The following is a 1,010-nucleotide window of genomic DNA, read 5'->3' as shown; positions in this document are numbered from 1 at the left end:
ATCGCGGGGCTCTTGATCGGCTCTCTTCTTCGCTTAAAGAGGCGTTTAGATATTTTTGGAATTTTGTGGCGCGTGACGGTGTATTAGGCGGTGTTGGAAAATATATACGGGGTCCACCATATTTGTTGGTGACAATATGGAAATTCTGAGAAAATTTTCGGAGGAAATTTTTATTGATTCCTGTACATTTTTACACGGATTCGTATGTGGACTCCTATAATCAGTGTGGGAACTGTTGAGCTCAGCTAAGGAAAGCGAACGGATTTTCCTACTCCAACTTTGGGGTGGGTGATGCTCTCTGTGTGTTGGTGACAGGATGCTGTGGAGAAGTTGCGGCAAACGCTTATGGCTGACGACGCTTTCCTAGAGAGTATAGCTGCTTCTAGTGAGGAGAGCTTACCTGTTCTGGAGGAGGAGGAGGAGGAATATGTGGATGTGGTAGAGCAGGAGCAGGGGAGCTCATCGTGGGAGAGGGTAGAGGAGGATGATGATGATAGCGAGGTTGAATTGGAGGTGTTGGAGAAGAAGGGAAATGCTGTTGATGCGGTAGAGGAGGAATCAAGTGATGATGATGATGATGATGATGATGATAGCGAGGTCGAATTGGAGGTGTTGGGGAAGAAGGGAAATGCTGTTGATGGGGACGAGGAGGAATCGAGTGATGATGATGATGATGATGATGATGATAGTGAGGTTGAATTGGAGGTCTTTGGGAGGAAGAAGGATGTTTCGGGTGGGGAAGAGGAGGAGGAGGTGGTAGTTGTTGAGGTAATTGGTGAAGGGGGGAAAATACGATGTGTGAAAATTTTAGGAAATCGAAGTATTAGGATTAGTAGAAGAATGAAAATATTTGGTGAGTTTCACTCTAGTGGTATGAAAAACACTAGTGAAAAAAATATTTTACGACCACTGCATATCACCGCGAATATCGGGTTTTTTCTACAGAGTGTTCACGTTAAACGGGTGAAACTCTATTGGGGTTTCGAGCGTCATATGGGAAAATACTTGTG

At 44.7% G+C, this 1,010-nt stretch overlaps 1 protein-coding gene across 1 annotated transcript; it reads left to right on the top strand.

Annotated features, from left to right (window-relative positions):
• Positions 1 to 345: 345 nt before the first annotated feature.
• Pmar_PMAR019831 (antigen, putative) lies at positions 346 to 768 on the top strand (the record flags this gene model as incomplete). Its single annotated transcript, XM_002765967.1, has 1 exon — positions 346 to 768. A coding segment is annotated over one exon (423 nt), but the record flags the coding sequence as incomplete, so codon positions are not given.
• Between the last annotated feature and the right edge of the window lie 242 nt (positions 769 to 1,010).

Source organism: Perkinsus marinus, assembly GCF_000006405.1.
Source record: "Perkinsus marinus ATCC 50983 genomic scaffold scf_1104296973892, whole genome shotgun sequence".
NCBI classification, from domain to species: domain Eukaryota; phylum Perkinsozoa; order Perkinsida; family Perkinsidae; genus Perkinsus; species Perkinsus marinus.
The sequence above is the reverse complement of the archived record's forward strand: the minus strand, read 5'-3'. Positions and strand labels throughout refer to the sequence as shown.